Here is a 24,565-nt window from a genome sequence, read left to right as displayed (position 1 = left end):
ATGCAATCTAACGACTTCCTTCGCTTCCTTTGTTAAGCTGAAGAAAGAGACTGAAAACCACAGAAAAACAGCCAGTGTGTTTACAATTTTTACAGGGTTCAATGTGTCAGATGAAATGAAATTACAAATGAGTGGCTTTTTCATTTTTCATTAGGGATGCATTGATATTAAAATTCTGGCTAATACTGATACAGAAAATTCGGTACAAAAAAAAAACTTAAATCTAAACTTAAACTTGAATCAACCACACAACATTATAATGCATGCATGGTATATAAAAATTAATATTAACAATTTAGAGATTTTGTATTAGTAAATATTACACTTAAAAGTGTTAAATGTAAGCATTAGGAGATAATGTCAAAGCTAATGTAAATGAAAAAAAAAAAACGAATATGTATGATTAAACATCCATCAATCAATACTGACAAATAAAAAATAATATAATATAAGCCATATAATAACTGATATGGGACCAAATACATCAGGCAATTGTTCATAGCGGTGAGATGATACATTTGTTTGTTTTTTGATGCATCAATTATAAAATATTTTTTTAATTAAATAAGATTAAAAATTATTATTTGCATTAAATAAGAAATATTCCTGAAATGTTTTAATAATTATAAAATATTAATTTGGATCATTAAGAGGAGGTGGTCAGTTTTTATGTAAAATTAATTATGAACTGACTTGCAGTAGAAAAAAGTCACTTCTGAATCACACTGAAAATCAATGATTAGTCAATCAAACTCTGATGCTTTCATTGCTTTTTCAAGTCTGTATGAAGTTCGTGACAAGAATCCTGCATCAATGAAGCAGTCAAAATCAACAATGAAGCTCAATATTATGACCCCCGCACAGACATTGATGGTTTCAGGTGTCTGCCAATAGATGCTTTAACACTGATAGCAGTGTGCTCACTTCCTAAACTGACCCTAGGGTGCTGGAAATAGTCGTGACACATGAGGCCGTTCAAAGAAAAGAGCAACCAGCTGTCCATTGCATACATATTCTATCATTAACTGTACTACCGGTACATACAAAACACCCTCACAGGAACAAAATGCACACAGACACCCTCTCTTGAGTGCACACCACTCCTCCTCTAGTGCCAAGCAGTAATTTGATATTTTTAGATGGCACTGCTGTCTGTGTGGTGTTGGCGTGAGTAATAAGTGCTTTGGTGGAAGGTTTATGGAAAATATTAGTTTAGAGGCTTCCATTCATGTTTCCCTGCTTGAAAGAGTTGGAAAGCTTAGGTGTTACGCTGTTAAATGTCACGCAACCACGCAGCTCGCGGTGTGATAAATGTTCAAATTAAGACATGTGGATGGCTGAGAAATGCAGATGAAAAGGCCTCGTGCTACTAATATAACTACTAATTTGTCATTAAAGACTGCATGAAATGGCTTTGACAAGTTCAGATTTCTTTCCTGTGCTGGCGAATAAGAGGTGAGGCATATCAAAAGGTCTGTCCTTTTCTTTTTTTACACAACCATAAACTATAAAACATGCTACTGCAAGTCATGGCAAAAATGCGTTATTCATACATACAGTTTTTTTATCTCCCTATTAAAATACATAATAAAGGCTGCAAAAAAGCAGTTCATTCAAACATTTTTTTGTGGGGCTTAGTCAAGTAGGTGTCTGGCAAATGTTCAGAAACTAATAAAGAAACAAAAGTCTCATTAATAGGCTAAATTCCATTTTAAAAAGTGCCATAGTAATTATATATTATTTAGTTCAATTTGTATACAGTTTTATCAAATATTAATATCTGGAAAAGTTTGAAAACAGTTTAACATGAAATTTTTATCTCAGATGACCGACTGTAGACCCACACGACTGCGTGTCAGGGTAAGTAAGTTGCAATAATATAATATAATATATAATATAATATAATTAATATAATATAATATAATATAATTTATTTACAATAAACTTAAAATGCACAATAATAAAAGTTAATTTTCATCTTTAAGGCCGTATTTAAGCTATAGTACTCCTAAAAGTTAACAGGCACACAGACTAAAAGCCACAAAAATTAAATTGTATTTCATGTTGTCTTTAACTCCATAAAATTACATTTATCTGTTTGTTTGTTTTTCCTTCAGCTCTGTCTGATGTGATCTTTATTTCATCATTTTTTTTCTTGCACCCTGAAGGAGGAAAAAGCTTTCCTTTTAAAAAAAGGTCATTTCAGAGACATATTTGCCAAACCTATGTTCTAACGGCTCGGTGACAGAATGCCTACAGCTACATCTAGTGCACCAGAGGCAGCCCGTGGCCACTGCCAACCTGCCTTTCTACATTACCCTAACATGCCAACTGCCAACAGAAATTTGAATTTCAGATCTACAATTTATCATCAAGTCAGACTAGTTTTTTTGTTTTTTTTTACAATTCTGCCATCTCAAGATTGAGTGACTGAAAGATTCAGAGATGACAAACACATGACAGACTTGCGCACCATTTACTGACAGTTCCGAAATTTTCACCCATTACCCTAGTGTGCGAGTGGCGCAACAGTGTCATCTGGGACTGGTGCCAGTTGCCGAGGAGTGACAGCTAGACAACAACAAGCAGCCATGTATTTCCATGGGACAAAAAGAGAAAACAAACCCTAGTCAGTTCTTTACACACTAAACTTGTACATACTGGCAAAGCACAAACTCGTTTGATGTCAAAAAGGGCATGTACAGGATGTTTCTGTTCTTCCTCCGGTTCAGGGTGGGGCTCTGTGGATTCCTCCACCGAATTTATTGGAGGGCGTAAACTCGCCCTCCAATAAAATGCCGTGGGCATTTTAGGTATTTCATTTTGTGCTCTTGTAACAACAACCTAACTCTTAACACCACTTAACCTGGTCATAAATTGAGCCATGGGACTTCATTTAAAAACCCATTCACCTTCACGATAGCTTAATGGAGTCAGTGACTACTTCGAGAAGCCATGTGTTTGCCATAATGTCTTATTTAGAAACATTTCATAAACAATGTCAAACTAATGTGCTCACCTCCTCTTCTCCTGCTTATGTCATGTTTTTTTGTTTAAAATCCGCTCTAAGGTGGGAATTTAGTCACAATGTTCTGCTACAAACAGTACCATAACCTGTTCCGACATCTTCACAACAAAATCATGTCCCTTTACAAAGAATTAGCCATTGTGTTTAAAGAGCACCTCCCAGCAGTTCCTCAGACATATCAATGACTTATTGTTCCTTTAGTGCTGCAATGGGCATGGTAAATGGGCAACTTGCCTTCCTTTGAGAATGCCAAGCGAATAGCCAAATGTTGTCAGGGTTACACACAAGGCTGAGCTGTGAGTACTGACATTCAAAGCTCAGAGGGAGCGTATTGTGAGAGTAGCAACAGGGAACATGGAAGATGGGTAATTCACTCCCTGTATTGTGGAAAACTCTGCCTCTTTCCTCATTCCAAAGGTATAAATCACTATCATACTAAATCTTAGATACGTTTATTATTATTTTATTAGCATCAAAAGTTATATTTGTGCCAAAAACTAAAAAATAAACTAGAAATAATAATAAAATAGTTAAGGCTGCTCTTTGCCAGCTCAAAATTCAGTGTAAAGACATAATGCTGCACACAAGCCAGATAAAATGATGCATGCTCTGCACCTTAGCTCCTATATAACAGTATATAGATGTAACTGCTGTGTAAAAGCATTTATGCCACCTCAAGGCTGAGGTTAAAAAGCTCTGTAAAGCGAGTACAACTACTCTAAAACCATTTGAGTCTCTGTATAAACCATCACTCAAAATTATTGATAAGAAATCAGTAAATTTTCATCATTGCGCAATACTACTAATATATATATATATATATATATATATATATATATATATATATATATATATATATACACACACACACACACACACAACTGCACATTGGTCCACATGGGGTGGAGAAAGAGGGGACTGTATTATTCCTCTCAGAAAATGTAAATTTAGTCAGTCTATATTTTCAGTCAAAGCCGCAAGGGAATGGAACTCATTCCCATCAACAATTAGAAGATGGGATACATATGGTTCTTTTAAGTTTCATCTTTCAAAGATGGTCACTTACTACACAGAACTGTCAACATTAGCATCTAATATTCTGATTTTAGTTTTTACTTTCTTTGTAATAATTGCTCTTGGTTATTTGCTTTCTCCTGTCACCATCTCTCTTACCTATTGTAGCACAATATATGTTTAAATCAAATGTTCTATTAATGCTTTAGCATGATTTCCACATGGAATAATGTACTTGTATTTTTTATTTGATAATGTAAATGTTTTTTTTTTCTCTTGTGTGTGTGTGTGTACTGATATAAGATGCTTTGTCTTTTGTTTTTAGGGTGACTTTTTAACATTCTGTCATGGGTCAACAGATAAACAAAAATAGCCTTTTTGACTAATTCTGGAATTTTTCAGCCATGTTTATTAATGTGCACTACCCCTGTAAACAAATAAACTTAAACCTCTGAGCAGTATTAAACCATCTCTGAAATGCCACTTCAGAAGTGCTTCAGTCAACTTTGCAGTGTTAATTTGGCATTAGACATAAAAAGAGCAGTGTGGTAAAAAGTAATCATACATCCGTAAGATTTAGCTTGATTTAACTGTTTTCGCTTTGCATTGATTGGGGTTATATAAAGATTTTTTGTGAATAAACTCATAAATGGCTGAGACCAAAAATGAACCTGGCCATTTCTTTTTTTTTAGTAAGTTCAACAACTCAGCAAACACTTATCAGATAGGCCCGGATACATAAACACTAAGAGGCTGTTGCTGTCTGATTCTATCACAATGCACACATGGCACATGCTGCTGCACATGATGCTCTAGGATGAAATACTGGTTTTAAAGTCTCTTCATGTGTGTAAAAAAAAACATTTGCATGCAAGTTTATTATGACAGGAACTAATGATTGATTTTCAGGCATTAAGTGAATATTTGACATTCTGCCCATTCAAATGTGTGATGATTTGTAGGTCCATAAAAGGACAGAAATCTAATATACCACTAAATGATATCAAGCACTGTGAGGAAGCATACAAGGCGTCCAGTATATTTGAATAGACTACTATTTGAATAAATCTTTATAGTCTTCTTGTGCTTATTCATCTTTCATAGTATATTCCAATCAAGAGCAGACTGAACACTGACTGTAAATTGTACACTCTTACCAATATATAAAATAGGAGATGAGGAAGGGAGTCTAGACACATTGATTTCACATATATGCATGATATTATTTATCCATATGGTCCTCAGATTTAACTGAATTAACTAGCCATTTTTATGCGAAGCATAAGTAACTCAATATAACATAACGGGCAGTTTAGATTCTGGACTCAGTACAGCAGCCATGTTATATTTAAGAGCAGAGTACAACAGTCAGATTCCAGAATTAAAAATACCATTCACTTTAGAAGAATTGATTTTTAACAATAACTTAAAAACCATTGTAGACAGACCTACTGTGAGCTGTGAGGTTGGTTAATCGATGGTAGATGCTTTTTTGAAGCTATTGACCCACATTATTTCAACAAAAATTTTAAATGATCATATGCTGCATTCACATCATGTTGTAATTACCATTAATAAAGCTCTGTATGCTTTCAAATCACTTTCGCAGTACTTTGATGTCATACACCGAACAGTTTGCACAGCGCCACGTCAAGTCGAACACACCTAAGGGTGTGTTCACACTTGTAGTTCGGTATGCTTGATTCGTTTGGTCTGGACCAAAAAAAAAACCCAAAACATTTAGTCCTGGTCCGCTTAGCGTTTAGATTGGCATTTTTATCACCAAACCTAAAGGCATAGTGATATGTTCACAACCTGATTGGTTGGCTTTCATGTAATAATCATGTAATAATCTTTTATTTTTATCCTGATTATTTATATAGTTAAAGTGAAGTGAAGTATTTTTAGTTATGTTTTGCGACATTGTTAATTGTTATTAAGCAATAAGGCATAATTTACTTCTTTTTTTTTTACAAGCATGTTATGTCATAATTAATTCTTAAACCGAATTATGCTTTATGCGAATTATGCTGTATCGAACTGTGATGGATGGGCAACATCACGACTATGACTTTTTAGGGTCTCATCTTCCTGTTTTTGGTTCGCTTTAATGTCTTTGGTGTGTGTTGCATTCATATTTCATTCGAACCGCACCAGAGTTCAGTTCGTTTGGTGCGCACCAGGGTTTGGATGGCAGCGTTCACACTCATTCAAATGAACCACACTTACAGAGCAATCGCACCAGGGTTTGTCTTAAACAAACCAAACATACCAAGTGTGACTGTGAGCACACCCTTAAAGTCCTCGTGAACTGGATGTTGTTTAGCGCACCTCCTTCTCAGTCGCAGTCCCTCGCTTATTGCAGACTGATGGTTGGAGGGGAGCGGAGGTGGTCATGTGGTACAAGTCGCAGCTCTCAGAAAATTACTAGTTTACACATTGTAATTACAAGTTCTACAAGCACGTGACGGCTTTATACAGTTCAGAATCGTTAAGGTAATTACAACATGGCGTGAACACCTATATTTAACAGAGGAATTCCTGGTGAAAAACTACATTAGCCATGATTCTGCAAAGATATCTCCACCAATCAGAGAATCGAAACAAATCACAAATTGTGCCAAAAGAATGACGTATAAATGTCAATGGCAATGCTTCTTGTGATTGTAGTTCTTTCCCTCATTAAAGTCTTATACCTACCTAATAATATTCATAATAACATACGACATAGTAGTCTTGTTGTGACTATTCTAACAAAAAAAAACAAAAAAATTCCACTTGAAGAATCTTGCATTAAACAAATGTTTTCATGTAAATTGCTGTTCTTAATTATTTATTATGTGGCAACAGTTTTATAAAACGCACAGGGGTCTCTCGTACCTTTTACACCTGAATTAATTACTTAGGCTACTAATTAAATAAGCAATTAATTACTGAAAGCAATATCACAGACCAGCGAATATTAGCACAGCTGTGATTACATGTGGCAGGAGGCAATTTCTTTCCGTGTGACACTGCTGTGAAAACTACATTTGTGCGCTATATTTTGTTGTGGACCGTGAAAAAAAAAAAAAAAAAAAGAGTTTATAGTAAATAAGTGCTTCGACATTACACAGACAATCACGTGTATAACGTCTCTAAAATCACTGTCTGCAGCCTGTCCGTTGCTGTCTGTCTCGACTAGTGCGACCTCTAACAAATACATAGCCTAAATTCACATTGGAACAAATCAACAAAAGCCCTGTCATTCACAAAACGAGCACCATGCTTAATACAAAGCGGTTAATAGCATTAAATACCAGTGGACAAATCTGACCCTGAGGAAAATTACGCAATCCCTTCTTAATATACAAGCACTAGGCTATAGAGACAATATCACCGCGTCTCAAAGCAATAATGCAGCTGCACACGCGAGTAATAAAGTAATAAACGGGCATTTTCCTATTCCTGAGCGCGTGGTGCTGAAAATATTCCCTGAGTGTCGCGTGAATCTAATCCATTGACGAATTATCGACGGTTTGACAGCGTTCAGTGACACAGCTCTTTTTACTCACCAAGAAGAAAATGTAGACCTCGGACGAGGCTTTAGGTGCTTCAGGCGACCAGTCTAAGAGCCCTTACTTTATAAAGAGAAATTCGGCGAGGAGATTCCTAAAGGCTTCCTTCAGCTCTGGCGACCATGTTTGTCCTGACTGGCTGGCTGACTGACTGACTGTTGCTGGTGTGTGGCTGTGTGCATCCGGGCGCTTGGGGGGATCAGGGGGCAGGAGCTTTCCGTGTACGGAGAAAACACGGTATAGAACGTGTGGAGACTAACCAACGCAAAGTCCTGTCCCCTTCAACTGAAGTATCAGCCAAATGTCAGTGGATTCAAGCAAACTGGCGTTTTATTAGGTTTATTATGGGATGTTTAGATATTACCGAAATGTATCCTTGTGGGGGCACGAGCCACGAGGTCATTGCTTTTTCTGAGGAAACCTCTAGGAGGTTTATTGTAATGTCTGGATCACGCAACCAGAGATCGATATCCATAATGAATCTCGATTGGGATAAGAAGACACTAGGTATAAATTCTCAATTCGAAATATTGATATGTTTTATGTTTCCGGGCAGGTAGTTGATAGTATACGTACTGTTACGTAACAGCATTCGCGCGTTCTCAACACATGCGCGCCACACGAGACTGGGAAGTCCGACTCCTTTCCTCGAATCGGTTCTGTTAATGATTTATTTAAAAAACCTGTTAAAACGATTCATCGGTTATTTTACACTCGGACGTAATTGCACAATCACGTGGCCCCTGGCATATTACACGCTAACGTTTAAGACGTTTTATTAATAAGGGAGTTCGTTGTAATTTCATATGATTCATCCCATAAAAGTTTAGAACCTAAATATTTGTATTACTTTAAACAAAATATTGTAATATATATATATATATATATATATATATATATATATATATATATATTATATCACATTGTGTGCATTTTAAATAGGGATAATTCAGGATAATTGGTCCCAATCAATTTACGTAATTATTATCTTGAACGAATTGTTCAGACCAATTTTGTGATTCAAACGATTCATTGAACAAATTCGACTCTGACTCGGATTCATCAATCGGACATACACGACGGGACAAGTTCAGAAGAGCAACACCACAGGTTCACTGAGTTCATCCTAGACATTGATTTACATACAGCATCAACCTATTAAGGTAACATTTAGGAATATAACATTATAACACGTTTACCTCTGTTAATTTCGACCAGACAGTGCACCAGTCAGAATTTTGTGCCATCGGGTTGCTTCAATATGTTAATAATAATAATAGAGGACGTTATTTCTTCAGTTCTTACTGTTTGATAACATTAACTCTATATAACTATATTCTACATACTGTATATTGGCCGTTTGCATAATTAAAGTTCAATTATTCGAGAAGTTGATTGTTGTATTGCTATTTTTCGTTCACGTGCATATTCAAGTAGCCTACATTTAAGAAGATCAAAAATGTCAAACTCATTACTGCTATAAGAGATCATTTAAGATGCAGTTCGATCAAATGCACTGGCCTATATAGACTATTTATAGTGGCCGTCTGCATAATTTAAGTTAAATCAACTTGAATGTGATTTTTCATCCACATTATATTTAAAGGGATAGTTCATCCAAAAATGAAAATTCTGTCATAATTTACTCACCCTCAAGTTATTCCAAACATGTATGAGTTTCTTTCTTCTATTGAAAACAAAAGAAGATATTTTGAAGAATGTTGGTAACCAGACAGTTGACGGTAGTAGTAGGAAAAAAATACTGTGGAAGTCATTGGGCCCAACTGTTGGTTACTGACAGTCTTCAAAATATCTTCTTTTGTGTTCAGCAGATAAAAAAAAAAACTCATACAGGTTTGGAACAACTTGAGGGTGAGTAAATGATGACAGAATTTTCATTTTGGGGTGAACAGGCGACCAAAAAAAATGCCAAACTTGGTGAACAGCGCCCTCTGCTGTTTCATCCCGACATGCAAATGTTGATTTAGTAAAATGAGAAGTGCTCGTTAAATAAAATAAAATAAAAAACATTACAGTGAATAATGCTCATTTCTACATCTCACTAATAACATCCCTCTTGAATCATATAACAAACCGGTTGCTAGGGATTAAACAATGAGGCAGAAAACATTTTACATCCATTCAGTTCAAGATATTCCTGAGTGGGCAGTGGCTGGCAGAGCCAAACAAAGCCCTTCTATGAGACTCATTAATCTGAGGGAGGGAGTTTTAGTTTTTTAGTCTACTCGCATAATTTAACATATGTTTAGAACAATCAATAGAAAATGGAGTAGGGTAACATGTTTTATACTTTACGCAGTTGGGCTGCAGGGCATGATTTTTACTACACTAGATGGCGGTGGAGCTTTTAAAAATAAAGTGCCTCAGAGAGTTCAACACTGCAGTGCAATGATGATGAGGGCAAGAGAAGGGCAACTAGTGTGATGATGAATTAAAGAGTGACTGTTGACTTATCTTCACAAGATCAATAATTGTAAAAACAAAATGAGCAGTGCACATTAAGTTGATATTAATTACAAAAGTTGATATTTAGTCAAACCTTTCAGTCTTCCCATGAAAAAGGTAAATAAATTAAGGATAAAAAAGATGGGTCTGGATGTTCTTACTAATAAATTATTAATACATTTTATCACCCTCCAGTTTATGATCACAAAGATAAATTGATAAACAGTGAAATCTTTTTGTTGCTGAGTAAATATGTTCATGCCTTATTATTGTAACATTAGCAAATGCGGGTTTTTTATATCACTAATCCATCACTACATTAATTATGACACTGAACTGAATGTGACAATATAAATAAAAAGGGTTTATTAAAATCTAAAAAGAAAACAAAAAGATTCAGGAAAAATTTCCACACAAGAGTTTAAGGTTAAAAAAAAGAGAGGGGGGTACTAATAGTGCCAGGTTAGTGAACTTGTTAATAATTTAAGCGTATAACAGTTAAATAACAGTTAAAGCTGTTGGCTTTAAGCTAAATGGCACAACACACACACACACACAAATCAGGAATGTGAATTATGTCCTGGGCAGAATGGGCAGAGAAGATTCTGATTGGCCGAGGGGGCTGTCTGCATTGAGGTTGAAAGCTTGTGGTCAGATTAAATTAGAGAATGAGAACCGTGCAGTAAAAAAAAAGGGCCAAAATAGCAGGAAGGACTCATTTTAAGCCTTGAGAAAATCTATCATGACTCTCACTGAGATTCTCTTCATCTTGACCGGGACTTGCACCATCCTGGTTTTTGGAGGGAAACTATTATGCATTCTTATGATGCTTGCCCCGAAGCTCTTCTGTCCTCTTTCTGAATCTTTTTTCACCTCTCTGGGGAAATGGGCAGGTGAGATACATCAACATTTTGACTTTATTTCCTGTATTTTTGTCTTAAGCATGCTTTTTTATCGATATAACAGGCAGTCAAGTTTAGTTTAAATAGTAAGATGTCATTCAGCAAAAAAAAGAAAGAATACTTTTACTAAAATTACATTACTACTTTAAATCATGCTTAATAGATAATTAGTTTAAAAGTAAGTTATTAGTTAATAGTTAGAAATGTCATGATTTAAGCATTTAAGAAAATGCAATGTTTTTTGCATGTTGAAAACATGCTGCTCTGCCTTGAGGGACAACCGCTGATTGAGAACAGTCAGATAAAAGCCAGCACTACCTTGCTTTTGTTCCACTGTTTGACCCTGGAACAAGTTTCTCATCTCACTTTAAATTGTCACTCACAAAATGTCTTGCTTCCCTAAACAGGACCTTTTATTGTTGGCAAAAGAGGGATCCTCTTTATGGCTTTCTTGAAATTATACTGTTTATGCAAGTTCAGCAACACAAAACAACAATTCCAGCCACTTTTTCCCAAGCTTCCTTTCCATTCCATTGCGGTACTGAGAGTGGCAGAGAACAAAAGGCAATTAGAACAGTATGTTCTAGGACGCTATTTCTCTATTCATTTCTTGATTTTGAATGGTTGTTCCTGTTCAGTTTAAAACAAATTAACCTTACTTTTTCTCTCTTTCCACAACTAATTCTTTCACTTTGAGGCTTTGAAAAGTTCTTCCTGGTGTGTGTGTGTGCGTGTGCATTACAATATCCCTTCCCAGGGGTGTTTTCTTGCATGTTAAGACATAGTGTATCTGCTGTTCTTTTTACTTTGAATAAATATTCATGCAGAGTTTTGCAATTTGTCCTGCACATTCTAGATGTCACACAGTTGGTTTGGCCTGTATGTGTGTGTGATATATATATATATATGTGTGTGTGTGTGTGTGTCTGTGTGTATAAAATATTTATATAACACAACTTGATTGAGTTTAGGGCTTCTGCGGGTTATCAAATGGGCACCCCCCACCCCCACCCCCTTCCTCGATGTTTTGTCGATTTAAGTCCATGACATCTCAGGGGGGCTCGACGGTAGAACCAGAGTCCTAGTTCCACCCCTGCTTTCCACCTCCAAAGTCAAGATGTTCTTGGCCCTTCACCATGTTGGTTCTGCCACAGCTTGTTCCATTTTATCCATATCCACCAGAATGCAAGCTATGTCTGTTTGGGGATGTTTGCTACCAGCTGCTTCCTAGCCTGGCTGCCAATCCCAAGCAGTCTAATGGTCCTCCAAAGTGACTGCCCTACGAAACCCCTGCAGCCAACCTCCACTGACAGGTGGAGAATCGAAGCCTGATATTTCTTAAGCTTATGCTTGTGTGCATCTTCCATCCTCTCTTCCCAGGGTGCTGTCAGCTAAACAAGTACCGCCTGCTTGGTACCCTTTGACCAGAGCATAATATCAGGTCTGAGGCTTGTATGGATTATTTCCTCTGGGAATTTGAGTTGCTTCTTAAGGACTGCCCACATCTTCCAGTCGTTTGCCGTGGCCCAGACTCCTTTACTTCTCCTCTCTGTTGCTGTGCTCTCTCCAGATCTAAGGAACTGGATGAAACAAGGCCCCTCAAAAAGTAGTTTTGGCTTCTTTCTTGCCTGCTTCACCTCGACAGCAGCTGAGGTTTGGTCATGTCTCCACCAAAATTTCCCAATCACCAAACATGACCTGCATGAGGAGAGGACGTGCTCAAGATTAGCTGGCCTTCCCCAGAGTATGCAGGTGTGGCTCTCTGTCAACCGCCATGTATGAAGATTTGATGGAGTAAGTAGGACATTATATATGGAACACAACATAAACTCTCTTCCATGCTCCAGATGTCCTGCAAGGTCAGAACCCTCTCCAGAACCCTCTCCCAACTCGTCCAGCTGCCCTGCTTTTTCATGGCTCCAGACTTAACATGTCGACTTTCCCTCAATGCTCTGCCGGCTAACCCCTTGCGACCCGTTCTAACCTCAATGTCCGCCTGACGTACTCTTGCATCTTTACTGTTTCGCAGCATCATAGCCTGCCATGTTTTTGTTAGCTTATACTCCTCCACCACTGATGTTACTGGCAGCTGCAGCTTGCTGCCTGTGCTATACAGGCCTATGGAGCAGAAGCTTAATGGAACCATGCTGAACCATCTCCTCAAATAGTTAAAATAGTCCAACCTCTCCACAGTAGAGACAGGTAAATGAGCAGTGGCCAGATCAATCTGGGTAGGACCCTATGCTGGTATCCCCAGGCCTTATACTTGCCAGGCCGCTCTTCTCCATGGATGTCATCCTGGTTTCAACTTCCTTAAACAATTTCATCACACTCTGCTTGTCATTGAGGTCTGCCCTGTACCACTTTCCCAAGCTCTCCACTGACTTTCCTTGGACTGTTGGAATGGTGTTCTCTTTGATCCTAAAGTGAAACCGATCCTGGACGTGTTCCCTCCTCAACACTAAACCTCTGGAATTTGCGGGTTTGAACTCCACCCTTGCCCAATCGGCAAGCTTAATAAGTCCATCTCCCTTTGGGTATTTATTTTACCGTGTTGGTCAAGTCATCCATGAATGCTCTGATAGGCACCTGTTGGGTGCCAGTACTGCACCCCGATGTAACTTATCGGCTGACTTGACAAGGAGATTCATTGCTGTTAACCTTACTGAAGGAACACAGCATTTATTAATTTATAATAATTATAATAAATTATAAAACTGAGGCAAGCCAAATGAAGATTGAATGGTTCACATTTACAAAGTTTTTTCATTCGAAATATTTATCTTGAGATCTCACTGAGATTGTGAAGCAGGGTACTACTTGTACTTATTGTACACACAACCAGTGGTGCAAAGAAAGAACAAAAGCATGGGAACCCATTAAGTAAAAAAGACACAAAGTAATTTTCCCTCATAGAAGATAACACCCGGACATTAGTTCAAATCTCTCTAGTCTGCAATGAAAGCATGAAGGCAATAATTACATCATAATTTCCTCTACATTATACACTGGCCCTCCAGCACCCTTTTTCCTCCCACTCTCTTGTACAATGTGAACTTCTATGATGGTCTAATAGTCAGTGGTGGAGAGAAGATGGAGCTCCAAACTTTCAGAGAGACTTTTCACACATATACACCACCCATGCTTCCTCTTTGTTTATTAAATTGGTGGGAACACACAATCTGTACAAGTACATGCTGTAAAAACACTGACTGCCTATCATCTGAAGCGTGTGAGATTCTTAGAGGGAGTGATTGGAGATAGATTATCACATTCTTAAAGGTCCCGTTCTTCGTGATCCCATGTTTCAAAGTTTAGTTAGTGTGTAATGTTGCTGTTAGAGCATAAATAATATCTGTAAAATGATAAAGCTCTAAGTTCAATGCCAAGCGAGATATTTTATTTAACAGAAGTCACCTACAACGAACGGCTCGTTTGGACTACATCCCTCGACTGCCTTCTTTAATGACGTCAGTAGAACCGTTTTTTGACTAACCTCCGCCCACAGGAATGCTCCCTCAACTCTACCGAAATACCTTTATGTACTTGCGCACTTATAACTTACTGTGTTTACTCAGCTCTTACGGTGATTTTCTGAAGTAAAACTTACACTTCATCTTTTGTGTGATGTACAATAAACTTTATTAAACTCATCAGTATATGTTTGATCACCATTCAGACAGCAGACTTGTAACGTTAGGCTATTAATACATAATGGATACATACAAGCAGATGACAAATACGTTATAATAACCGTAATTAAACTACTAAACTATACCTGTTTCATCTCTATACAGCACTCTGACTCTGTAGGCATTATTGTCCGACTCGAAATGAACACCGTTACTGAGAGTTTCTGACATTATCAGAGAATGTCTAATAGGAAGAGAATTGGCACTCTCTGCTTACTTCCGGTTTCTGGACTGGCTGCAGTAACACGTCTCTGTCCATGCGGGGGCGCTCGCAGGCGAGTGCAGAATGAATGGAGGTCTATGGCGAAAAACCCTCAAAATCCACTTTTCTCAGGATATAATTTTTTGTCTAGTAATTTGAATGTTGTATTCGAAAGGAGATGCAAAGAAATTACACATTGCTGGGTGTTAGATTTTTTAGAGTCACTTATTTGGTTTAAAAAGTCTTTTAAAATGTCAATGACGTCAGAATGCTGACGTCATTAGCAGAATGCTAGCGTGTTATGGGCAACAACAACTCAACCTGTAAGAAATCGAAAAGAAATAAGTACTCGTTCATTCAACTTTCGACCTATAACCCATGTTGAACTTGCAAAACCTACAATAAAATCTGAGATTTCTCAACGGCAATCGGGTGAAAGAGACACATTTAGCCGTCTAGCCCCATTGACTCCCATTCAGTCTGCACTCGCCCGCGATCACCTCCAGTGGAATTCTAATGGAACTGCAACCAAGATCGATACAATGGGGCTAATAGGAAGTGCCAAGGCTCTCCGTAGACGGGCTCTGATATTATCATCATTCCGTGAGATGAAATTGTCCTGACAGACTGAGCGCGAGCTCATGAAGCTCCGCCCCCTGGGCCGTCCAGCAGCAGCTTATTTGCATTTAAAGGGCACACACTAAAACAGCGCGTTTTTCTGTGCCCCAAAAAATGACAATTTAAACATGCTGTAAAAAATGATCTGTTGGGTATTTTGAGCTGAAACTTCACATACACACTCTGGGGACATCAGAGACTTATTTTACATCTTGTGAAAAGGGGCATAATATGGGACCTTTAATACACTTGATAGGAGAGCTTATTTTCTGTAATAAAATGTTAATTATGTGGTCGTAGTTGTTTACATTGTAAAAAAATGTTGATTAAAATTGAAATTGTTAAATTGTTTTATTTTCTCACATTGAATAGGTTGTTGATCACATTAGTTCACAATTACATAAACTGACACATCAGTGAATTAGAGAAATAATTATTCTTACCGTTTACGATTTCGAATAATACTGAATATTTCTTCTGTTTCAGTGGTCACTGGAGGGTCAGATGGAATAGGTAGAGCATATGCAGAAGAGGTAACAAGACTATCGCCTATGTGAAAACTATTTTATTATGACTATATCTTGATATTTTGAAGTATAAGGATAAAAAGGTAACAGTAAAATGTGTTCATGCTTATCTTTATAATGACCAAATAACATACACTGACTACACTAATTATTACTTTTATTCTGCAAGGATGCATTAAATTGATCAAAATAAATGACAGTAAAGATATTTATAATGTAAAAAAAAAATATTTCTATTTCAAATAAATGCTGTCTTTTTGAACTTTCTATTCATCACAGAATAATGAAAAAATAATGTATCACGGTTTCCACTACAATATTATCACAATGCAGGTAAGTGAAGAGGAACAGAGAAATTCCTTTGCAGCAGATTTAGTTTATTTAAAAACGGAAATCCAGAAGGCAAAAATCTGTCTAACAGCTTCATACATGTAAAAACAATTCAGGACAAAGAGAAGAACCAAACTGAGGGCTTAAATACATGGCTAAATGAGGAACCAAACCAGACTCAGGTGAACATAATCAATTAACCAATGAGTAACCACAGAAACCAACTAGCAACTGGAACAAAGGGAACAGGAGCTAAACACAGGAAGAAAACACGGGAACCAAAGGAAAAACAACAAGTGTCCACACATACAACATAACCGTTACAAATATGAAGCAGAAATAAAAAGTGTTAAGCAGCACAAATGTTTTCAACATTGATAATAATAAGTTTTGATTCACCAAATCAACATATTATAATTATTTCTGAAGGATCATGAGACACTGAAGACTGGAGTAATGTGTATACCTGTGAAGTAGGCCTGTAACCAATCTGGAACAGATTCTTTGTTAAGATCCCATACTGTAGCTCATCCCCTATATATATATATAGGCTGTTTCCATAAGACTTTACAATCTTTGTATTTCCTGTCTTTCTGTGCAGCTTTCAAAACTAGGTATGAATGTGATCGTCATCAGCAGAAATCAAGAGAAGCTTGACAGAGCAGCCAGGAAGATCGGTGAAGCATTCATTGTTGAAATTTCAGTTTCTTAGCTTGTCTGTAGTCTTAGAGCTCATTTTTAACCTGCTTTCTTTTCTTGTTCTGACAGAGCTCACTACAGGAGGGAAAGTCAAAGTAATAGCTGCTGACTTCACCAAAGACGATATATATGGACACATTAAAGAAAACATTGAGGGTTTGGATATTGGTATTTTAGGTCAGTAGGTATCAGATATCTCAATGTGTCAAATGTAATATAGCTGCAGTTATATTAAAAACAATAGCGTTACTGTTACTTTTCTTTAAACACAGTGAACAACGTTGGGATTCTACCGAGCCAAATACCCTGCAAGCTACTTGAAACATCTGATTTGGAAGAAGTGAGGTCATCTATGGTTCATACAATCATTGTTCATGCATTTATCTTTATAAATACTAAGAGTTTTCAAACTGTTCCTGCATGGATCCTTCTCAGCACTGCGCATTTTTGATATCTCCGCTATTTAAATTGGGCATGAAACTACAGTATATGTTATTAGTATCGGCTCCCATTAAAGGTGGGGTAAGCAATATTTGAAAAAATGCTGTTTGGAAGTTAGTTGGACCGACAAACGAACAAACAACAACAAACGTGAGTAGCCAATCAGCATTAGTATGGCAGTGGAGGAGAGAGAACGTGCAAGAGGGAGATTTGAAGAAAGACTGCAGAAATAGAGATGAGACACAATACAAAAGAGAAAAACTCAGAAGAAATCACTGGAAAATGAAGGGTTATGACTGGGCAAGAGCTTTAGGACCCGCGTTAATATTAGAAAAGCTTTACGGCGCTGGAGAGAGCTAAACGGGAAGGCCTGAAAACAGACAGGTTGCTTTGATTCCGCTCCTCACGTGAGTAACAATGGGTTTGAGTGTCATTGTGTGTCTGGAGCTGCTGTGCTGTTGGCAACTAACAACCAACTCTTTTTTGTAATTACTATTGGGTACTGTAAGTGCTTCCTTGTCATTCGTTCATCATCTGCGCTTTATTTTTCCTGAAGCTTTATTTTGTTGCGCTTCTGCTATGATAAACAGACATTCACTCTTGGATTGCGTGTGTAACGGAGCTCAGTTAGTGAGAGTTTTTCTGACGATTGCTAGGGAATGTGGTGTTTAGCGTCATTGTTAGTGCACTTGCCTCGCATGCCGGCAATCAGGAATCAAGACCGACTCGGAGCAGGGCGGTTATGATTGGAGGGTGACTTTTGGAGGCAGAGCAATGAAGAAAGAGGTGTGTTTGGGTTGATTTCAAATATCAGCAATGTCCAACAGCGTTTTTGAAATAATACTTACCCCCCATTTTTAACAATGTAGTAGTAATTATTTCAGATATTAGTAATAGAAAAATGCCCACTGTAAAAATAAATGGAAGCATGCTTTAATAAAATATCACAAATGAAATTCTATCAAGCAATAGTTGTAGATATGGTTGGCATATTAAGTCAAGTCATCTTCATTTATATAGCGCTTTTAACAATGTAGATTGTTTCAAAGCAGCTTTACAGAGATAAACGTATAATTTAAGGTAACAGGGATTGTTTTGGCTTTATAGCGGTTCTTTAATAAAGTTATTTTTCCAGCTAAAGTTAGTTTTGATTGATTCGCTTCTGCCGCAACGATCATTTGTTACTAAATTAGGGGCCGCTAAGACGACACCATTCTCTCTACACAGACTTTAAACGCAAACCTGTGATAAACGCTGATGGCGTTCACATGCACATTAAGAATTGGTTCTATAGTTATGTGCGTTTGAATATATATGCGCAGGTTTGTAATTCCCAACAAACCAAGCCTAAACAAAGTACTGGTCTTTCCTTATAAATTTTGATACAGAATTTAATTTTATTTTGTCACTTTGGGGTAGGTACGCGAAACGAATTTTCCCGACAACGCTTTATCTGTAGAGTGGTAAAGGGATCCTCCATAGGGAGAGACTAGTTGGCACTTCTGCACTGCGTTGTCATCGGGTCCAGGCGAAGGTCCTTCGTCAGATCTGGATACGGCCTGGATCCGGCAGGCTGCGGGAAAACCTCGGGATAAACAAAGACACTAAAATTAGCGAGTAAAATTAAATTGTAACGAGTACAGGGTGGGCCATTTATATGGATACACCGTAATAACATGGGAATGGTTGGTGATATTAAAGTCCTGTTTGTGGCACATTAGTATATATTAGTACACACCACCCATCTTGAGGAGTTTGCCCCCTCACATATACTAATGTGCCACAAACAGGACTTTAATATCACCAACCATTCCCATGTTATTACGGTGTATCCATATAAATGGCCCACCCTGTACATCAGGATTTATGGGAAGTGTTCCTGGTTCCGGCTGACCTAATCTAAGCCTAACATTGAATTATAAAAGTCTATAATGTATTATGTGAATGCTAGGTCAAAGAGATGTGTCTTTAATCTAGATTTGAACTGACAGAGTGTTTCTGCTTCCCGGATAATGTTAGGAAGACTGTTCCAAAGTTTTGGTGCTAAATAGGAAAAGGATCTACCGGCAGCAGTCGATTTTGATATTCTAGATATTATTAACTGGCCGGAATTTTGAGATCGCAATAGACATGAAGGACTATAATGCGTTAAGAGCTCGCTCAAGTACTGCGGAGCTAAACCATTTAGTGCTTTGTAAGTAATCAGCAATATTTTAAAATTTATGCGATGTTTAATAGGCAGCCAATGCAGTGTTGACAGAACCGGGCTAATATGGTCATACTTCCTGGTTCTCGAGGTAAGAACTCGAGCTGCTGCATTTTGAACCAGCTGTAGTTTGTTTATTAAGCGTGCAGGGCAACCACCCAGTAGAGCATTACAATAATCTAGCCTTGAGGTCATGAACGCATGAACTAATTGTTCCGCATTTGTCAATGAAAGCATATGCCGTAATTTAGACATATTTTTAAGATGGAAAAATGTGGTTTTACAGATACTAGACACGTGACTTTCAAATGAAAGATTGGTATCAAAGAGCACACAGAGGTTCCTAACCGACGACGAAGACTTAACAGAGCAGCCATCAAGTGTTAGACAGTATTCTAGGTTATTACGTGTGGGAGTTTTTTGTCCAATAATTAGAATCTCTGTTTTTACAGAATTAAGTAGTAGGAAATTACTAGTCATCCAATTTTTTATATCAGCTATGCATTCCGTTAATTTTGTGAATTGGTAAGTTTCGTTTGAAGAAATATACAGCTGAGTTGTATCGTCAGCATAACAGTGAAAGCTAATTCCATGTTTCCTAATGATATCTCCTAAGGGTAGCATGTACAGAGTGAACAGCAGTGGTCCTAGTACTGAGCCTTGTGGTACGCCATACTGAACTTGTGATCGATAAGACATCTCTTCATTTACTGCTACAAACTGATAACGGTCAGATAAGTATGATTTAAACCATGCTAGTGCAATTCCACTAATGCCAACATAGTTTTCTAGTCTATTTAAAAGAATGTTGTGGTCAATGGTGTCAAATGCAGCACTAAGATCAAGTAACACTAATAGAGAGATACAACCACAATCGGATGATAAGAGCAAATAATTTGTGACTCTAATGAGAGCTGTCTCGGTACTATGGTACGGTCTAAATTCGGACTGAAAATCCTCGTAGATATCATATCTTTCAAGAAAGGAACACAGTTGTGAGGACTATTACTATAAATACTATTACAAAGTATTTATCAGAAACTGTTGTTTGTTTCATGTGGTGACCTCTAGAGAATACATGATGTTATCAACTGCAATGTAAAAGCCATGGTTAAGGTGAGTAAATGCAAACAGAACAGTACACTATGATTATTGTGGGCTCTGTGAAAAAATGCTTATGTTGCCCTATTTTAAAAGTGTCTGCTAAATGCATACATGTAAATGTAACTGGGTCTTTACCACTCACTTGTATACTGAAATAGATAAGGAAGTCAATTAGTGGGTTGTAGTGGTCACATCCAAAATTGAGTCACAGCTCTGACAGGGTTGCAGAAAACAAGGAAAAAATGCCATTAATTAAATGCAACTAATGATATAATTGTACATAGTTAGCAAAAATGCAAGTTTATAAACTTTTAAAAGTCATCAAAGTCCATCAGAAAAATTGTAAATTCTCAGCATAAAATGGAAGTTGGAAGTTACAATAGTCTTTTCTTCCCTATTGTGATGTATATCTGAGTGAAATGGCTTCTCGAACAAGAAAAAAAATGAAGGACAGGACTTGATTTTGTCCATGGGGAATTGATTAGATGGTTGTGGTTTGCTATTGCAGTGATCTTATGTGAGTGACAGGTTGTCCCGCCCTAAAAAATCCTAAATAAAAGCCAGTTGAGAACCATTGGTTCAGTGCTAAAGAGATTTAATAGAATGCACTCACACGGTTTTCCTCCATTTTTAGATGTGCAGAATTGTCCTACCAGGAATGCAGCAAAGGTTTGGCCTTCTCTGTTGACCTCACTAGTTTTCTCGTAATTTTTCACACATATTTTGATGATCCCCTTTAGACACTCCGTTGACTGTAAGTAATGTTGTTTAACCAACTTAGTATTAGTAGACTGTTAGATGTAGGGTTAGGGTTAGTAGAATAAGGGGTTAGGGTTAGTAGAATAAGTTGACATGTAGTTGCAAAGTTCCTAATAGTCAGTAGAATGTCTGTTGGGGACCATCAAAATAAAGTGTTAGCAGATATTAAGCAGAGAGTCTACAATACTCTAATGAGAGTTAGTGGACATGTAGGTGTAATGTTACTTATAGTCAACAGAGTGTCTAATGGGGATCATCAAAATAAAAATGCCAAAATTTTAACATATGACAAGCACACTGACAATTAGTATTTCCTTAGAGGAAGAGGAGTCATTCTGAATGTGTCCTCTGGAATAGCCAAAATACCCTGCCCTATTTACACCTTGTACTCAGCATCAAAGGTAAAAAAAAAAGAGCAAAATATCTACACAAAGTTGAAAAGCAATGTATTAGCAATGTCAATATATCAAATCAAAAATATTTTATATATATATATATATATATATATATATATCTTTTCAGGTTTTTGTTGAGAGATTTTCACAGGGTCTTCAAGCAGAATATAAATCCAAGGGAATTATTATTCAGGTAGAATAAAAAACTTTCTACACTACTAACCCCACAACAGTTAAATAATATGGTTTTTGTGTGTGTGTGTATCAAATTTACATATCTGCTAACCAGAAGTGAGAAATGTAAATGTCTTCATGTCTTTTATTTTTCTCAGACAGTTGCGCCATTTGGGGTTTCAACATCAATGACAGGACATCAGAAGCCAGATATGGTTACATTCACAGCTGAGGAGTTTGTGAGGAGCTCACTGAAGTATCTTAAGGCTGGTGACCAAACATATGGCAGCGTCACTCATACCATATTGGTAATGACCTCTGTTTATTAATATAGTTAAAGTGCACTCTTAAAAATAAAGGTTCTTTATTAGCATCAGTGGTTCCATGACAAACCTTCAACATTTATGGAACCTTTCCATTAAAGGTTAGCCTATTTATTTATAGTGGGGAAATGTTGTTTAGATTGTTAAAAATTAAGAAAGATTCTTCACATTAAGAAAAAAATGGTTCTTTTAAGAACTGTTCACTGAAAGGTTCTCTTGGGAACCCAAAATGGTTCTTCTATGTATGGCACCTCTGTGAAAACACCCTTTTTTTTTAAGAGTGTGTGTGATTTCTGTGCATGTATTGTTTCTGACCAACGTGTAATTCTCCTATAGGGCGGGATTGTGCAGTCCATTCCCACCTGGGTCCTGCAGAGTGAAGCGTTTCAGCATCACTTTAAGAAATATGTGAAGGAAAGGGTCGAAAGCTGAGAGTTGTCATTCTCTAAGTATATAGAGTATATAGAATTGACACATTTAAACACCACAACTGTTGTGGATAATAGTTTTGTTTGCACTAATTATGACAATACAGTATGCAAAAAATATAAGACTGTGAAAGAAAGTGACAACTGACAAGAGTCCACAGTCCTTCAAAATATGCTATATCAGTGTTGATAATGGAATGTGATAATTATTAATCATAATCATATCAGTAGACAGGAGATAGTTGAGTGGAACTGACCTTGATAACATTAACAGAAGGTCAGTTTCACAAAGGCCAAATGACAGTCGAAGAGATGTGACCTTGTTATTTTTTTGTATATATTTTAAGATTAGAAAATGTTTGGTCTTATTTAAAGAGCAAAATCATGTTTTCATTTGAAATATCCAGTTATTTGGCGCCACATAGTGGTTAAATGCACTTTCACATGATCTTTAAAGCTTGAAGATGATGCATTTTTTCTCATTTTCCCATTATTTTGACTTTTATGTGACTAATCACTGCAATGACGCACAAGAACGCACATTTTATTTATTTATATGGATATACATATTAACATATCTTAGAACAATTTTAAGAACAGTTAGCCAGAGTCAGTCGGCAGATTTGAGTTGAATTTAACACACTACACACTTATGGATCTTTCTGTGAAGTAACTGCAGTTATTACTTTATATCTCATTTAACTTTAAAAAAGAGCTGCTAGTTTTGTTTCTGACTCTGACATGCGGCCAGCAGAGGGCATATTTTTGACTCTGCAACCTGAAGCGCGTCACATGAAGTGTGTGGATTCAGATTTCAAAGATCTCTTGAAGATGCTGAGCAGGTAAAGGACACAAACAAGTGCAGTCTGATGGGGGATTTCCATTTGAGATGTAGCTGTTAATAAAGCTGTTCACCCTTAAGCGTGCTGTCCTGATTGAAATACAGCTGACAGGATAACAAGTTTCCACTCACATTAAAGGGGTTTGTGTTTTTACTACAGGGAATTTCCACTGATAATTTATAATGATACTGCTTGTAACAGAAAAGACATTTATGTGGAATAAGGCTAAGGCAATAATTAAAATAAAAACACTGGGGAATTTTTTGTGTTCATCGTTTCTAAGCTATGCTTGCTTTGACTGCAGCAGTGATTTCTGTTGTTTTTTTTTTTTTTTAAACATGCTTCCAAGTTGCAGATAAGAAAATTAAAGTTGCAAACCTAATACCCCAAATCTTGCAGAAACCACCAACTATATATCAAAACAAATTAATGTGGTTTAAATAGTGTGTATCTTAAAATAGCCTCACTTTCTCCATTCCATCATTATGCTAGATGGTTGGTTTGTTTCTATTTCATTTAATTAATTGGTTTAGATTAATTAATTAACTGCTAGATAGCTAATTAATCTAAATGAGCCAACTTTTAACTATCTAAAATTTTACTCAATAGTTCCCTATAGTTGTTGACTCCTTTGTTTTGCTAAGGCTAATTTTATTGCTCACATTTTATGTATCCTAAATACAAATAAATCTATAAAAGTATTTGAAAAGTAGCAAAAATAAATGAAAAATACTGATTTTTTATTTATTTAAATGAATCCATAAAAGTGCCCAAAGAAATACACATAACTTTCAGATGTTTTGTTTTGTTTACCCATAAACTCAGACCACAGTTTGAAGAATAATGCCCTGGGGCCTC

General features: G+C 36.8%; 3 protein-coding genes across 7 annotated transcripts in view; 1 reads left to right on the top strand and 2 right to left on the bottom strand.

Annotated features, from left to right (window-relative positions):
- slc20a2 (solute carrier family 20 member 2) overlaps positions 1–7,793 on the bottom strand; it is a 47,770-nt gene extending 39,977 nt beyond the window's left edge. For 2 of the 3 annotated variants that reach the window (XM_084138364.1, XM_084138365.1), the window contains exon 1: positions 7,597–7,765. The gene's annotated coding sequence lies outside the window, so the exon portion shown is untranslated. Of the gene's footprint in view, positions 1–7,596 lie in introns of all 3 variants that reach the window. The other variant, XM_084138362.1, reaches the window with a different exon arrangement.
- Positions 7,791–23,977, top strand: hsd17b3 (hydroxysteroid (17-beta) dehydrogenase 3). Of its 3 annotated transcripts, none has more exons than XM_084138370.1 (11): positions 7,791–7,902; positions 15,966–16,012; positions 16,938–17,013; positions 17,105–17,212; positions 17,308–17,375; positions 20,754–20,798; positions 21,421–21,455; positions 21,865–21,946; positions 22,068–22,133; positions 22,273–22,422; positions 22,774–23,964. In XM_084138370.1, exons 3-11 carry the CDS (start codon positions 16,953–16,955, stop codon positions 22,867–22,869), a joined length of 711 nt encoding a protein of 236 aa, XP_083994496.1. In that variant the 5' UTR covers positions 7,791–7,902; positions 15,966–16,012; positions 16,938–16,952; the 3' UTR covers positions 22,870–23,964. The 3 variants fall into 3 exon arrangements, with proteins under 3 accessions (XP_083994496.1, XP_083994494.1, XP_083994495.1); XM_084138368.1 differs by having other exon boundaries at positions 7,795–8,106; XM_084138369.1 differs by lacking the exon at positions 7,791–7,902 and adding an exon at positions 10,719–10,958 and having other exon boundaries at positions 22,774–23,977.
- ercc6l2 (excision repair cross-complementation group 6-like 2) overlaps positions 18,884–24,565 on the bottom strand; it is a 38,715-nt gene continuing 33,033 nt past the window's right edge. Inside the window, exon 18 of the mRNA XM_084138360.1 lies at positions 18,884–19,061. Coding sequence (XP_083994486.1) covers positions 19,019–19,061 — 43 coding nt within the window. The 3' untranslated portion in view covers positions 18,884–19,018. The remainder of the gene's footprint in view (positions 19,062–24,565) is intronic.

Source organism: Abramis brama (assembly GCF_963993115.1).
Source record: "Abramis brama genome assembly, chromosome: 16".
NCBI lineage: Eukaryota > Metazoa > Chordata > Actinopteri > Cypriniformes > Leuciscidae > Abramis > Abramis brama.
The sequence above is the reverse complement of the archived record's forward strand: the minus strand, read 5'-3'. Positions and strand labels throughout refer to the sequence as shown.

What these genes read in the sequence shown, in the direction of transcription:
- hsd17b3 (XM_084138368.1), top strand. Translation starts at nt 7,944, where the DNA reads ATGGGATGTTTAGATATTACCGAAATGTATCCTTGTGGGGGCACGAGC. An exon ending in GTAGAGCATATGCAGAAGAG is followed by an intron (nt 16,013 to 16,937) that starts GTAACAAGACTA and finishes CTTTCTGTGCAG; the next exon opens with CTTTCAAAACTAGGTATGAA. An exon ending in CTACCAGGAATGCAGCAAAG is followed by an intron (nt 21,456 to 21,864) that starts GTTTGGCCTTCT and finishes GTATTTCCTTAG; the next exon opens with AGGAAGAGGAGTCATTCTGA.